The sequence below is a fragment of the Aricia agestis genome, chromosome 14, assembly GCF_905147365.1.
Source record: "Aricia agestis chromosome 14, ilAriAges1.1, whole genome shotgun sequence".
Taxonomy (NCBI): Eukaryota; Metazoa; Arthropoda; class Insecta; order Lepidoptera; family Lycaenidae; genus Aricia; species Aricia agestis.
The window spans coordinates 521536-534389 of record NC_056419.1 but is presented as its reverse complement, the minus strand read 5'-3'; the positions used below and the strand labels follow the sequence as shown (position 1 = coordinate 534389).

General features: G+C 37.3%; 1 protein-coding gene across 1 annotated transcript; it reads right to left on the bottom strand.

Annotated features, from left to right (window-relative positions):
- Window positions 1-1415: 1415 nt before the first annotated feature.
- Window positions 1416-8541, bottom strand: LOC121733511 (protein FRG1 homolog). The gene is made up of 4 exons (XM_042123779.1): window positions 8282-8541; window positions 6982-7352; window positions 6441-6636; window positions 1416-1576 (listed from the first exon to the last, which is right to left on the bottom strand). The coding sequence occupies exons 1-4, from the start codon at window positions 8341-8343 to the stop codon at window positions 1429-1431; spliced, it is 777 nt and encodes a 258-aa protein (XP_041979713.1). The 5' UTR covers window positions 8344-8541; the 3' UTR covers window positions 1416-1428.
- Window positions 8542-12854: the final 4313 nt, after the last annotated feature.

Below are 12854 nucleotides of genomic sequence, written 5' to 3'. Positions count from 1 at the left end.
CACAGCAGTCGACACACGCGCGGCTGCTTAGTTCGCGGAATAGGTACTAGAACAAAGATATTCTAGAAAAGTCTATTAACATTTAACACTCGTATTGTCATTAATACAGTTCGCGAAAACAAAACTAACACAGTTGTTGAGATGCACACTGTTTAGTTCGCGGAGAATACCGATGACAAAACTTAGGTATTCTAGAAGAGTCTATGTACATACACTGTACACACGTACTTATTGTTATTACAGAACGCGGAACAAAACTACACCGTTGCGGAGATGCACACTGTTTAGTTCGCGGAGAATACCCGAAACAGTCTTAGGTCTTCCAGAAAGTCATTATTTCACACGTAGTGTTAACAGTTCGCGGAACAAAACTAAACAGAAAACTATATAGGCCACACCTACTGTTTAGTTCGCGGAGAAAAAACCGTTACACTATTAGGTCTTTTCGGAAACCTAGGTCTTAAAACTTTTCGGCCAAACGTTGGGCTGCCACTTATAGTTCGAAATAGTTTATTGAACATTTACAATGAGTTCAACACTGATGAAAACTATACAAACTATTATTATTACATATGACCGGCTTCGGGCTGCGAGAGACTTGTACGTGTTGCACATAGCACGGCGCGAACGCGATTGTCGTGACGCGATCACCGACGCGCGCGCTTCCAGTTTAAACATGCGCGCGCAGATAATACTCATACTCGGAGCGTGTTATTGGTCGTCGATCGCGACCCGAGCGTCTCAGCGGTATGATTGGCCCCGGTGATGTGGTGCGAGGGGTGGCGCGAGGCGCCTGCTTAGTGCTTCGCGCTATATAGTATGTATAATCTGGTTATGAATTTATGATATTGAATGTACTGTCACTTCTTGGTGAAAATTAATCTTCAATTAAATAATTATACACTTTAAATACATTTGGAATAAGTGAAAGGAAAGTGTATAATTATTTAATAATAATCTGGGGGCACGGCAGTGCCCCCGCCAAGTCGAGCAAAAAAGCGGCATGGCCGTACCATCCTTTTCTCGAACCTGTTCAGGCTCTTTTTGAGCCCCTATAACTTCATTGTGGATGAGCCAACAAGCCTGAATTTTCAGTTGCTAAGCAAGCATTGTATAAACACGGTATATTTAAAATTTCATTCAATTTAAACCAGTAGTTTAAGAACTGTAACTTGTTAAAGTTTCTTAATTTTTAAAACGTAAAAGAATTTTAATATTGATATGATAATAATAACTTACATAATAACCTGAAACAGAATGTCCCATAGGTAGGGACTGAATAAACTAACTGACTTGGTATTGCATGGATCTCATAAATTTTTACGGTGTAAAAACTGAGTTGCGAGACTTGTTTTTTTTTACAGGATGTTTTTGATGGGATTATATTTAATACCACATAGAAAAAATAATTATTGTAATTTTCATCATTTATTTACAATATCTGTCAGCCTTCATCTTGCTCCGTCGGTCCAGCAAGGTCTCGTGCAGGTTTCCCTCCACCTTCGCCTTCTTCAAGTCACCAACCCCACCGTCGTTCAACCTGAGTTTCTTGTCTTGGAACTTTTGGAATTTCTTGCTGGAAAATAAGAACTGATTTAGAATGTCTGTGATTGAATGAATGAAATAATATATGAAACAATTATACTTTATTGTCAACAATCACAGTTGCGATCACCACACACAAAATAAAAACACATAAAGTGACAAGAGTACACGAAGGCGGCCTTATTAGACCTGGATCCCAAAAGGATAAGACATAACTTCCTTTCTGATGGATGAAACCATAGGTTCTTGATAGTGCCTCGTGTACTTGTTACCTGGTACCTGACACCTGGTCAGGTACCAGGTAACAAAGTTGACTAAAAATGAGTCTCACTTTACTTATTTTTAAATACTAATTTACAGGGTGCAATTTAACCTTCCTGCCAAATTTTGATATATTGATCCTTGTTAAAAATAAAAATACCGTATTTTTTTCTTTTATAATCACTTAGTACTAAAATGTTGAGAAACAGTTTTTTTTCAACCCCACGATTGGCACGAGATCGGTGTCGGCGCAGATCAAAGGGTGCAATTCGCATGGTTATAGCTAGTATTCGGAATGTCGTTTTTTTCTTTTTCGAAAGGGTCTAAGCTACTGGTCTGGTTAAGACCATGGTAGTTTAATCGTGGCTATAACTAGTCTGTTGCTAGTTGGTTTGGAAATAAACAATGAGGGGGGCCTGGCTCCCTCCCCTAAAGTCACACGTATGACATTCTAGACGGGCAATATTGGGGAGAGCTACGAAAATAAGCTATTTTTATCTGACGTGGTCGGAATGTCGTTTTAAGGGTTCCGTACCAAAGGGTAAAAATGGGACCCTAATATTACCGAGACTTCGATGTCTGTCCGCTGTCTGTCTGTCTGTCTCCAGGCTGTAACTCAAGAACCGCTATAGCTATATGTACTTCTGAAATTTTCACAGATTGTGTATTTCTGTTGCCGCTTTAACAACAAATAAGTACTATAATAAAAACAAATTTAAAATTAATGTTGAAGGGAGGCCCCCATACAGTAAACGTGATTTTTTTTTCTTTTTTTGCTCGTAAGCAACAACGGTAGCAGGTAAGCACTTGAAATACTCACAAAAGTTGATATAGCATATTATGTTTGATTTCAGGACAATAGTGTATTGAAATTAAATAAAACACACGTTTGTGAATTGAATTTCGAGAAGAACTTAATTTTTAAGGAAAATAGTAAATTAAAAGACAAAGCAAAAAAAAAAGTGACAAACCGATCACTCGCATTTAAAAAAAAGCGGTTAGTAATATGCTAGATGAAGGCCTTAATTTTGTGATGGATATGTCCAGTATTTCAAATGTAAAGAGCGGACTTTACGATGCTCGAAACAAAGCTGTTGGGACTAAGAAAACGGTATTTAAAAGTTTTAAAGAGGTAGACCGTAGAAGTGCCTGAAATACATAAAGATTTTTACCTATGCGAGTTTCATGAAGAAGGTCGGCGAATGCTGATATTTTGTTCCCAAAAGTCGAGATCATTACTAAAACAATCCAGACAATATTTAATTGATGCTACTTTTCAGAGTTGCCCACGGCCATTTTATCAACTGTTGACTATCCACGGCCATTTTATCAACTGTTGACTATCCACGGCCATTTTATCAACTGTTGACTATCCACGGCCATTTTATCAACTGTTGACTATCCACGGCCATTTTATCAACTGTTGACTATCCACGGCCATTTTATCAACTGTTGACTATCCGCGGCCATTTTATCAACTGTTGACTATCCGCGGCCATTTTATCAACTGTTGACTATCCACGGCCATTTTATCAACTGTTGACTATCCACGGCCATTTTATCAACTGTTGACTATCCACGGCCATTTTATCAACTGTTGACTATCCACGGCCATTTTATCAACTGTTGACTATCCACGGCCATTTTATCAACTGTTGACTATCCACGGCCATTTTATCAACTGTTGACTATCCACGGCTATTTTATCAACTGTTGACTATCCACGGCCATTTTATCAACTGTTGACTATCCACGGCCATTTTATCAACTGTTGACTATCCACGGCCATTTTATCAACTGTTGACTATCCACGGGGATTTCGGCAGCACCCAGAATACAGTTAATACCAGACCACTAATTTATGTTTTAATGCCTGACAAAAAACAAAAGACATACGTCGCTCTTTTCGAATTGTTAAAAAACAAAATTACCACATTTAACTATTGACAGATTGCACTGCGATTTTGAAATGGCTTTAATTAATGCTCTCACTGCAGTATTTCCAAAATGCTATAAAAGGGTGTTATTATCACTGGACTCGGAATATGTGGCGTAAAGCAAAAAAATTAAATCACAAAAGTAATCCTGAGAGGCGAATTGTTGGACTTTGTGCCATTCTTCCTTTATTATCCGAAGAATGTATTTTGGATGGATGGAACTAGATTATAAAAGAGGAACATAAAGTTAGTCTCCTGGAAATGTCTCATTTTATGAAATACGTAGATCGTTCACTCAGAAAGCGAAATTATCTAAAAATTATTAGTGTGTTTGGTCTTTGCCATTGCACTAATAATGTTTTAGAGTCGTTCCATTCAAAAACAAACAAGTTTTAACAAAAATGTGACGTTGTTACGTTTGCTCAATCACCTCGATAAAAATGAAAAGTACAGTAATACATTTCAAATGCCTACACAGAGAAACAATAATATTCGGAATATAATGTTACTAAGGTGTTATATTACTTTATAATGTGGCGGTACCCACAATTCGCCTAACATTCCTGCATCGCGCTATCGAAGTTTTCTGAGCGCGTCGGTATATATTATACGACAGCTGCAACGTATCAGAGGGCTCCGGCCTGACTGAGCATGGGATAAAATATGGCATTGAAAAACAATTAACACTCAATTTTTTTTGGTTAAATGGACTCTCCCAATGATCCCTAAGCCCTGGAAAAATTTTGACAGGAAGGTTTAATTGCACCCTGTATTATACGACAGCTGAAATGTATCACGTGGGCTCCGGCCTGACCGAGCATAATACCTCGCTCGGTCGGAAGATCTTCCTTTGTGGCCACCACCCATATTCCCACAATAAAATAAAAATAACGCATTTGAAAAAAAATGGCATTAAAGTTATTTTTAAAACGTCTGATAATAGTTTTGGTCATTGAAAAGTGTCTTACACTACATGATATTAGTTCAGAACAATGATCTACAAAGAAGACTGGTCACGGACCATACAAAATTTACCCATGCCCGACACGAAAGAAACGTATCCCATTGCTTTCGTTATATTATGGGTATCCAAGATATGTAATTTTTATATATTATCAGTGGCTAACATGTTATTTTATTGCTGTCTTTTTTTCTTCAGGCGCAGTATGAAAAGTGCAAATAATAAGCAATTTTATTCAAGATCATTGGCTAACATGTAAATGCACTTACCTATTGGATGTAAAACTTTTTTTTTAATTGAACCTACCTAGGTAAACAAAATAATATTTATTATGGTTTTGTGTTTTTCTTTAGGCGCGGTATAAAAATAATATATTTCTAACAATTCTAAGTGTTAGCCACCGATATTGAACATAATTACATGCAAATAACGATTCTTATTCTACGTATTAGCACTCTTTTTACTGCGCCTGAAGAAAAACAGAGAGCAATAAAAAACATGTTAGCCACTGATTTTGAATATAAAAATTACATATCTTGGATACCCTTAATATAACGAAAAAAATGGGATATGTCTCTTTTCTGTCGGGCATGGGTCACAAATGACCCGTCGCCTTATATATAAATATTAGCCATAAGAAAATAAGTAAAGTAAGACTCATTTTTAGTCAACTTTGTTACCTGGTACCTGGTACCAGGTATCACACTTAGAGCTACACAAATTTGCAGATATCCTAACTACACGAGGCACTACCAAGAACCTATGGTTTCATCCATCAGAAAGTAAGTTATGTCTTATCCTTTTGGGATCCAGGTCTATATTAGTGAATGGCAATTTTTTCCAGGCAACCTTTGAAAGAAAGGAACAGATTGCTGGAGAAAGGGTGTTGTATTTAAATCTAAGGACTGACAAAACCTGGTAATCCATAGTATATGATTCACAAACTTTTGCCCTTAATAACACAAAAGTTGTTAATCTATCTTGCTTTATTCCAAACTAACTGTTCCTGCAACTTTGTAAGTACACAATAAATCCAACAGTAACCATGCATTTTCCATGATAAACAGGACCTCATGTCCCTTGAATAGTAAATTATATTTCTTCTAAAGGAGACATTACTCCAAAGCACTTTTTTTTAATTCAGAATAAGTTTTTTTTAAACACTTTCCGAACGTTGATGCTACTGGGGCCTACCACCGGTTCGGGAACTAACCCGGCGAGAAGAACTTGACTCAACTCACATTTTTTAAATATAAAATAAAGGGGCAAACAAGCACCATTCATACGTGGGAGAGCCATGCTTCGGCACGAATGGGCCGGCTCGACTGGAGAAATACCACGTTCTCACAGAAAACCGGCGTGAAACAGCGCTTGCGCTGTGTTTCACTGAGTGAGTGAGTTTACCGGAGGCCCAATTCCCTTTCCTATCCTCCCCTATTCCTTTCCCTTCCCATCCCTACCCTCCCCTATTACCCTATTCCCTCTTAAAAGGCCGGCAACGCACCTGCAGCTCTTCTGATGCTGCGAGTGTCCATGGGCGACGGAAGTTGCTTTCCATCAGGTGACCCGTTTGCTCGTTTGCCCGGTGACCCGTTTGCTCGTTTGCCCCCTTCTTTCATAAAAAAAAAAAAAACCTGATGGAAAGCAACTACCGTCGCCCATAGACACTCGCATCATTAGAAGAGCTGCAGGTGTGTTGCCAGCCATTTATATGAATGTAAATTTCTTAAACTTACACATAATTAACTTCCACCTCTGCCAAGTCTCCCTCCTCCTCTTCTGGTACCGTTGACTTGTTAACTTCCCTGCTTTTGTTGCTGCGTATACAACAGAACTCCTGCTCTCCAGCCGCGGTGTTCTGAGCCACTACAGAGTCGTCTTCCGTATTGATTGATACAAACTTGTTGAGCGAGCTAAGTATTGCTGTTTTACCTGAAATAGATAAGTTTGATGTTCTTGAATTATTTTTATTTCAATGGTTAATTTTTTTTTTCGTTTCTGTTTAAGACAGATTTGTGAACAATTTATAACACTGGACTTTTACATTAATTGAAATCAATGTTTGTCACCAAAGTCTCTTATGACTACAAAGTAGTACAAACAAACAGGTAATGTTAATTTTTTCGTTGCCAAGTGGTCGAATGCGACCGTGACAACAATAGATTTCCAAGAATCCACAATCGAGGTACTTTTTTTTAACTGTTTCTTTCGAATATTTACAATAACATCATGAAGACAATTTAGTTTAATAATTTGTAAAATAATTTTAGAATATACCATCTTGCCAAACTGGCTCCCACTGCTCCATAGGTCCCACAGCATCAGATCGTCCAATAACAACTCCATCTTTTGATACACCCAAATACTTTCCGTATCCTGACTTTAGGGCAAACTTATTTTCACCAGCTGGAAAACCTGTGAATATCTCCTCTGGTGATGGACCATCTCCCTCGTCATGTGGTGCACCAATTGTAAATAGACCGTTATCAAGAGCTGAGACATAGGAATTGGTACCAAATTCAATAGCGATGGAACCCGATAAATCTTCTATCTTCTCGACTTTCCACCAGCCCCCGTGCTTGATACAGTCCTCATCTACCTTTGAATCTGACTCTTTATCCTTCTTCTTATGTTTTCTCTTCTTTGCCCTTAAAAAGAGAAGACGCAAAAATACAACCTAACCTTAACATTAGTATTGAGATTAAACACATAATATTATATACTTACTTAATAATTATTCATTATTTCAGGTTCAAAACCAATATTCAGACACATCGTTTCTCACAAATTTTACTTGTCGTTCTATTTTTCAAACTTTGGCAATTGACACTATAATATAATGCCGGCTCTTGATATAGGCGAACGCGTTGGCCAACGCGTCTGCAGACGCGTTGGCCCAATGTGTAGAACGGGCGTTCGCGCGTTGGCCGTAGGTATTTAGACGTTGGCCGACGCATCTGCGAGCTTGCCGCGCGGGTCGGAAATGTCGGCAAAAGATCAAAGGACATTTGTCGCAAGCTTCGCGCTCCATCCACACATAGGCCGCGCGATCAGTTTGCCCGGAGTTATAATTATGATAATTATTATAATATGTAATAATTTTTGTATGTAATAATTTAATAAATAATAAGTAGGTAATAAAATAATTACTTATATTATTTTAATATTATAAAATATTATGTAAAAGTGAGTTTATTTCTTTGTTTGTTACGTTTTCTCGCCTTTTATTTATTTATTTCCAGAATACTCTTTAAAAACTTTTTCTTGTCCACATTTACAAAGTAATTATAAGCTGTGAATAAATAAACAGCTGCAGCTGTTAGCGACTAAACATCCATTTTGAATCCGTCCGCACATTGGCGCGATCCAAAGCATACTGAACGACCTTCCTATGTGTGGATTACTCACAAACGCCGTTGCAAGCGCACTGCCAACGCGTCTGCAGACGCGTTGGCCAACGCGTTCGCCTATATCAAGAGCCGGCATAAGACGTAAACCTTAAAAACATAAACCTTTTGTGGCTTGTGCCAATACGTAAGTCATAACAATAGTGTCTAATTACAGTAAATTTACTTACTTGGGCTTGTCGCCTTTTAATACAAGCTTTCCACGTTTAACTGCTGCGTACTCATCACTCATTTTATATTTTGTTTTATGATATCGTTGGTTATTTTAAAGTGGTTAGGCTCAGGGATGATAACCAGGGTTGTGACCAAAATTGTTAATGTTGTTTGTAAACAATTTATAGTATTTACCAAACTGATATTCAATACTTGAGTAATTTTATAAACTTAAACATAATATTTTGAATAGGTAATAATAAATTAATAATGTTGTTTGGTGTTTGATGTTTTTAGTTTTATAAAAAAAAGTTTTTTTTAAAGTTCTTCGTCTTCTTTTTTTGGCGCTCGGCTATTTTAACCATGGCCAGTGTCAAGTAAAAAAAAGTAAATTGCGGGAAAACAATATTTTTGTAATTACTTTATAGATATTTATAGATTATCTTTAATTTCGTCTAAAACTGTAAAGGGGTTAAGCCTAGATCACTAACCTTATTTTCCGGCGCTTGTTACTAACTTTCGTCGTTTCGACTACGGCATTTTAGAATGGCGATTAAAAGGTGTTTATCAAACGAAATGTTTACAGTGTTGTTTTTTATTTATTGGAAATGTTGTATTTAAATTATTATTTATAGTTATTCAATAAAGTGATATGGCATATTTATTACCTAAACAGTCTATTGATTGAAATCATAGTTTGTATGACAAGTCAAAAATTGAAATCTTTACTACTACTGTTTAATAACCATATTGCGGAAAAAAAACTTTAAATGAAATAATGAATGCGAAATACTAATAAAATGAAAATGAATTCAAAAAATTAGTTATTAATATGTTTGTGGCATATTAGTATAGTTTGAGCTCTCCGCATAACGATTTTTGCACTTTTTGCAAGTACTTTTCGGACATAAGGCACATGTTTTCCTTCTTTTTATATAAGAGGTACATGAGCTGTATTATTAATTTGTCCAGTTTCTGTCGTAGAAATCGAAGTATCATTTCTTTGCAAACATTTTCATGGCCATCCGTTACGTAAGCTGGATCAATTTCGATATGGTCTTCTTTATAACATTCAAAGTATTGTAGTTATATATAAACAATATCAATAAAATAAATCCGCAAAAGAAAAAAAATGTACAAACCTAATAACACAAAATGTCGCGTTACTAGAATAGAATAGAATAGAATACGTTTATTTTTTTCAACACATACAGAATAGAAAATAAAAAGTAAAAAGGACTTAAGCTACTTATGTACAATTATAATTATAGGTATATGTTATGTGATGTCAAAAATTGGCCCTAGCTCAGCTATACGCAGCAAGCAAGCCTGCTGCACTGGTATTCTGCAGGGGCCAAAGAGTGACTTCACAACAGTGATTACTAACCCTCGTCGTTTCGACGAGACATGGTTGCTGGTATGGCGCTTACCACGGAGTGGCGCTTACAGACCCGACCCCCCCCCCCCCCTGTACAAATGACTACCATTCGTCGCGAGGGCACCGGGTCGATAGAGATTAGATAGAGTATGGAAGAAGTGCGATCGGGAGCACAAAAGATAGAACGAATTTTTTAAAACCGCGTCGTCGAATCGACGAAGGTTAGTAATCTAGGGTTAATGGTGCCAAGTGAACAGGGATAAAACAAGGATTTAGGAGTTTGAGCCGCTACTAATTCTTCTATTTTTAAGGTTCCGTAGTTGCCGTTGAGTTGCCGTTTGCCTGTAATTGTAGTTCCGTGAAGTGGTTTTAAGTATTTTTGACTTACGGACCCTTGGGCCATGGCGCCCATGGCCCATTACTTGTGACTAATTATTGGGCGTTCCAAATACCAATAGTTTTGCATTTTTGCACTACCTACTGTGGCAAAATGTCACGGGCCGCCCGCGCCGACTTAATAAGAGGGCTCCGGTAGGAGGTTGCATTTGAATTACACATTATAGGGAGGGGGCGGGAGAGGAGGGGGGAGGGGGCGAGGGGGGACCCTCCTATCCCCTCCCTAAAGATAGGAAATCAGTAGTTACCACAATTTTTTTTTAGTTTTTGAGGTTATGTTCAATAAAACAATCAAATTAGTGGACTTACGACAAAATTAGTTTATTTGGGTGTGGGCAAACTCGGTTCAAAGTATGTCTTATATTGTAAATAAACAGCTCCGATGCTGCAGGCATCTGCGGGAATGCAATGCCCTATCGCCCTTGCGTAACAAATTGTAGGCACTTATTTACACCCTGGCGAACTAACTAAAGGTTTAATTGCACCCCCTATATTTTTTATAGATATACTAGATGTCCCGCGCGGCTTCGCCCGCGTAAATTAGAAATTTTACAGAATCCGTAGGTACATTTTCCCATAAAAAATATTGCCCCCGTTTTTCCCACATTTTCCTGAGTTTCTTCTGTCGTATTAGTCTTAGAGTAATAATATAATATAACCTTCTCGATAAATGATGAGTCTTACTCGATAAATGATCTATCTAACACTGAGATAAGTTTTTAAATCGGACCTGTAGTTTCTGAGATTGACGCGTTCAAGCAAACATACTCTTCAGGTTTATAATATTAGGTAGATATAGATTTTTTTTAATTATCGCTTGACAAACTCGAGTCTCGATCTAAAAGACTATGATATGGTAGTGATGATGATGATGATGATGATGAAGAATGTAATTTGCATAGTAGCATATGCTTTCTGTTCTTAAAACAACGCCGAAACTCCCAAACTTGTATCTATAAAGAATCAGGAATTCTCTCAGCACCTTCCGAACCACAGTATACCAGGTATATCTCGGTGCAAAATCTTACTTGTTGGTAGCATATGCTTAGAATACTTCTCACGAAACCGAAGTCACCATATGTTTCCCTATAAATTTTGAGGAGTTCCCTCGATTACTTATGGATCCTTCATCAGATCATCACTTTTCTGAATATAATACCAAATTGGGATGATACCCTATATACCAAAAGAAAAATTTTGAAAATCGGTTAACCAACGGCGGAGTAATCGTTGAATATAAGAAAACGAACATAACACCTCCCCCATTTTGAAAGTCGGTTAAAATTGTAGCCTATGTGTTATTTATTTAATATTTTAATCAGCGCATGAATTGAATAACAAAATTTTTTTCAAATTAATCGTAGCACCATCTGTCAGGACTCAGGACAAACTAAAATTGAAATAGAATAATATTGAATGCGATGATAGCGCCGTCCGCCGGATCTAATGTAAAACATTCCAAAATCAACAACTCCTTATAAATAAGAAATTAATTGAAAAAACATTTTCCAGTAGACCAAACTGTAAATCTAAACCATTCTCGAATCTCCACGAACACACACAAAAAATTTCATCAAAATTGGCCAAGATAAGATAAATCCGTTCAGCCGTTCTCGAGTTTTAGCGAGACTAACGAACAGCAATTGATTTTTATATATATAGATTTATCTTTCGATTTCTATATAGTCTTATTAAAAAAATAATCGGACAGAGTAACAACTTAAGTTAGCTAAAATAAAAAAATAATCGGACAGAGTAACAACTGAAGTTAGCTAAAATTGTGTTTATTTATGTACTATGTATTTTGAGACTATGCAATTTTGTCGCGTTCGCGATTCACTTTCACTTTTGTTGAGTTTCAGAACGCGATATTAGGTCCTCCAACGCGCACGCGAATTTGAACTTTATGCAGCGGTAATAAATTACAAATTGACTCTCCATTTTATTTAGAAAACGTTTGTATGGGAAATAGAAAAATGCTGTTTTGAGGATTTTCCCGGCAATTATTCGAATTTTTCTCACCTTTTAAACCTTCCCTAGACCTCCACGAATAATTCAAGACCAAGATAAGATAAATCCGTTCAGCCGTTCTCGAGTTTTAGCGAGACTAACGAACAGCAATTGATTTTTATATATATAGATTATAACAACTGGCTTCAATTAATTATTAGTTGACGGAGCCCCGCTACGCGGGGCTCCTATTTCTGGGTGGTTCACAAAAAATAACCACGATGGCTAAGGCGGCCATCATAGCCATCTAACCTAACCCAACCGAGTCATATTGGGCCAGCACGGAGTGATACATTGCTATAATTAATTACCTAAGAATTGTATACTGTTTTTATATTTATAACACTTAAATACATTTTACAACAAAATTACGCGTAAAACAAAACGTAACTATAGTGAAAAATCAATATTATCTAGACATGTTAACAAAAATAATGTTCCTTCACACGTAACTTCAAACACAAATCAGGTGTCATTTGAAAGGGTAAAGTAACTAACCCCTATAAAATGCCACCGTTCCCCCCTCTCTACCTATACCTAATGCGTGATTCAAATGCCAACCCTCCGGTAGAAGAGCCGCAAGCTCAGAAATATTTTCATCCATTTATTGTAGGTTCCTTTTACTCATGCTAGTCCCCTTCAATTTGCCACGGGCCTCAGATTGTATTGTATCAATGTATGTGACTGTCTCCTGTGCCTGTCAACTGTGGGCGTTGACCTGAAGGATCAGCCATCTACTGACTAGTGACTACTACAAATCGTAGCGGTCGCCGGTCGCCCTCGAGAACGGAGGATCGAGTCTCGAG